Raw genomic sequence first — 3,734 nt, 5'->3', positions numbered from 1 at the left:
AAATCAGCATCCTTCTTTAGGAAACTTAATTGAAATGAATCCATTGTTGCAGTATAGTATCCGCTCAAACCAGCAGCTACAATGTTCCAGATTCTTCACGACAATATAATAGCAAGACTGATAGAATTTTTAGACGGCATTACATCAGAGCAGCAGCGAACGGCAAATCGGCAGCGGGAACTAATATAGAGATCCAAAAATCTCCTCCCTCAGCTCAGCTCTCTCGTTTTTCCCTTTTCCTTCTTTTTTGTTTTTCTCTGATTTTCTGCCCATCATTCTCCGACCTCTTCCTTTCTTTTCTGATTTGTTTCTTTCTCTTCCGTTTTTCTTGAGTTGATAAGAGAAATACAATTGATATGAAAAATTATATTATAGGATACTCAACCAATCAACATTATATAAATTTTGATTTGCATGCTTTAATTAAGAAATTATATAAGTACAGTTTATGAATTCTTCGGATAAAACCAAACGGCTCACCTTTATTTACATGCATGATTATTTTTTTGTGTGTGTGTGTGTGTGAAGAACAATCCCAGCGTACCCCATTTTTACAATTAAAGGTAAAGGGGAACAATCATCTTCCTGACAGCAATTGGGGTTCTAACATTATGAACTCCATCACTCCAGGTCAAGCTCCCAAATGTGAATGCAGAGTTCACCAGTTTGTCTGCAGAAACCCTCATTGTGAAGCTTCTCTTCTTTCTATTACCATCAAACCTCAACACCTTAGGCTTCACGGTGACGACGGCCCCCACGGGAGACTTGACGATGGCTTTGTAAACTGAATTCACAGGTCCCACGTTCGTCACGGTTCTCCTCAGGGTTACTGGTTTGAAGAGATCGGGTACCACCATTGAAGGGAGGTTGAGATCCAGCATTGAAGGTCTGGTCTTGGGACAGATTGTGTGTTCTTCTGTATCACTGCGGTTTCGGTTTCCTGATATGGTCTTGTAGATGAGTGAATTGTTGTAGCCGAGTGCACAGAGGTATTGTGCGTAATCTATTCCTCTCATGTCGTAAACCAGGCCGGGATCGTCGGCGGCGTTGGGATTGACGATGCCGCCGCCGTAGTCGAAGGCGTCCGCCGCCCGCAGCGAGGATCCTTTGGCGAAGATGGGGGAAAAATAGGTGTCGGAGTTCCAGGCGGTGGTGACCAGCGCGGATTTGATGGCTGCCGGCGACCACTCGGGATGAGATATTTTCAGGAGCGCGACGATGGCGGAAACGTGAGGCGCGGCGTGTGATGTTCCTGACGAGATCCTGAATCCCCCATCTGAAGTTGGATCGGCGCACATGATTTTATCCCCGGGCGCTGCAATGTCGGGCTTCATGATCCCCGGCGCGAAGGAGCTCGGTCCTCTGGATGAAAAATCTGGGACTTTGGGAGTCAATGCCCTTCCCACTTGAATCTTGGGAGACGATAGTTGAGCAGTGGGCGTCATCGTTGACTGGAATATGTAGTCCTTTATTCTTGTCCCGGCATCATAATCAACCTAAAGAAGAAGAACAACAACCATTTATCACTATTGTAAAAATGGGTTTAGGCAACTCGCCTAGGTCTAGGGCGTCCGCCGAACGCCTAACTAGGCGCTGACAACCGACCGCCCGGCACCCGCCTTGCGCCTACTGCAACCATGCCATTTACTAAACAGCTAATTTAGTTAACATATTTCTAATGTTAATTAACCCAATCAGCTATAATAGCTATTTGAATTGAAATTTACCTGAACATACGGGATGCGCGCGTTCAATATAGGTAAAGAATCTACGTTGGAGGGATTTGAGTAGATGACTCCGACGGCGCCGGCATCGGTTGCTTTGTCTACTAATACGAGGTTTCTATCGAGGTCATCGCCGAACATGAAGACGATTTTGCCTTTAACTTCGGCGGGATCAAGCTTTCTCGGCATCAAATCGGCCTCGCCCATGTATTTACCGGCAAAATGCAAGGGATGACTAAGAGCTGTTCCGTTGGGCAATTGCCAATCCACTGCGTATTTCTCGCCGTTGCCCAGAGTTATGGTGTAGGCGAAGATTCTGTCGATGGTGGAAGCGGCGACGGTGATGACCCAGGGCTCGACGTTGGTGATTGTGAAGGCGGAAGGGCCGGCGTTGCCGGCGGCGACGATGACGGGGATGCCTCTGGTGATGGCGTGGAAGGAGCCGATCCCGATGCCGTTCTCGGCTTCCATGTCGGAGGCGAGAGGCACGGGGCTCCCGACGGAGACGGATATGACATCAACCCTATCGTGGATTGCGTAATCAATTGCGGCGAGAAGATCCGCGCCGGCGCACACGAATCTTTCGGGGTCTAGATTCCAACACGCCTTGTACGACGCCACTCGCGCCGCCGTCGCGCCGCCTCTCACCATGCCCACATCGATCCCCAAGGTGGTGGCGTTAGGCACGAACGAACCGGCCACGATGCTCGCCACTTGTGAACCGTGACCCGCCACGTCATATCCCGAGTAACTATCCGATACAAGAAATTTATTCAAATCTACATCCTGGGAGAGCAACGCTCCTTTGAAAAACCACCGAGCTCCGATCACTTTCCGGTTACAAAGCTCCGACTCATTAAACCTAAGCCCAGGTATAGCTCTGCAACTCCCCTTCCACCGCTGCGGCACCGGCCCCATCCCCGCATCTCCAAACGACGGCAACTCGGTGGAAATACCAGAATCTACAACCCCCACGATCATCCCATCTCCCTTGTTGGTTTTACGCAGGAGCTCTCCGGGAACATTTGCACCCTCCGATAGCCCCAGGAAATCCCAGCTCCGGGAAGTTTGAACCTTGTGGTGTTTATCCTCCACCACGCTAACCACCCCAGCTACCCCGGCGACCTTCTTCGCCTGAGACGCCGTCAGCACCGCCGCAAATCCAGAAAACCCATATCTATAACTATACACCATCGCCTTCCTAGCTTCTTCATGACTCCCGACCACCCCGGCGAGCAAGTCGTAATGCGACTCTTTGATCCGCCTGTGATCATCGTGAGGCTTCCCGCCGAGATACACGATGTAAATCTTTTTGCCGTTCTCTTTCAATACCTTTGCATTTGTGCCCACGCTCCGGCAATGGCCATTAACGAAGATGAGGGAAAGGAAGAAAATTACAGATAAAAATGGGGTTGGCTTATACATTATTCCTCTTTCTCTTCTCTGATCCTCCTGCCCAATACGTGCAGACAGAGATCAGAGAAAAGGATTAATGCTTGAAGGGAATGTTCTTGGTTGTTCTTTTTCATCCTGCCAACTCCATCAATATGTACATTGGGTGGTTTTCATTTTCTTGGTGTACCATGTTTCTAGGCTTTGAATACTTCAATGTCTTAACTAATTTTTATTAGTTGGGAACACACAATTTTATTTTTTATCATCTATTTTGAATTTAATTTGTTGATAAATACCATTATTGATCGCACTTTATTATGTGTTTTTTTTTTTTTTTTTTTGGATCTATATATATATATAATGTAAACTGAATACTCCTTTAATTATATTAATGGAAATAAATTATTGATGGGAGCTGAGGTAATAACAATATATTAATATTTAATATAATATTAATATATTATATATACTTTTATGGTTCACTGTTATATTGAAATTATTTTTATAACTTCAACACTTGGTGTTGTATATTTTTCTATATAATTTTCAAAATAGTTTTTATTCACAAAGTTACAGACAGTTTTATAATGTACTAGATCCATTTTTTGAAAAGTA

The 3,734-nt window shown here is 45.8% G+C and overlaps 1 protein-coding gene across 1 annotated transcript; it reads right to left on the bottom strand.

Moving 5' to 3' along the window:
• Positions 1-517: 517 nt before the first annotated feature.
• Positions 518-3,263, bottom strand: LOC109151112 (subtilisin-like protease SBT3.9). The gene is made up of 2 exons (XM_019299026.1): positions 1,728-3,263; positions 518-1,496 (listed from the first exon to the last, which is right to left on the bottom strand). The coding sequence occupies exons 1-2, from the start codon at positions 3,147-3,149 to the stop codon at positions 558-560; spliced, it is 2,361 nt and encodes a 786-aa protein (XP_019154571.1). The 5' UTR covers positions 3,150-3,263; the 3' UTR covers positions 518-557.
• Positions 3,264-3,734: the final 471 nt, after the last annotated feature.

Source organism: Ipomoea nil, unplaced genomic scaffold (genome assembly GCF_001879475.1).
Source record: "Ipomoea nil cultivar Tokyo-kokei standard unplaced genomic scaffold, Asagao_1.1 scaffold2283, whole genome shotgun sequence".
In the NCBI taxonomy this organism is placed as follows: domain Eukaryota; kingdom Viridiplantae; phylum Streptophyta; class Magnoliopsida; order Solanales; family Convolvulaceae; genus Ipomoea; species Ipomoea nil.
This window is presented reverse-complemented; position numbering and strand designations above follow the sequence as displayed.

Coding starts and splice junctions, on each gene's coding strand:
- LOC109151112 (XM_019299026.1), bottom strand. CDS start 3,149: ATGTATAAGCCAACCCCATTTTTATCTGTAATTTTCTTCCTTTCCCTC. Junction 1,497..1,727: donor CGCGCATCCCGTATGTTCAG/GTAAATTTCAAT, acceptor CTTCTTCTTTAG/GTTGATTATGATGCCGGGAC.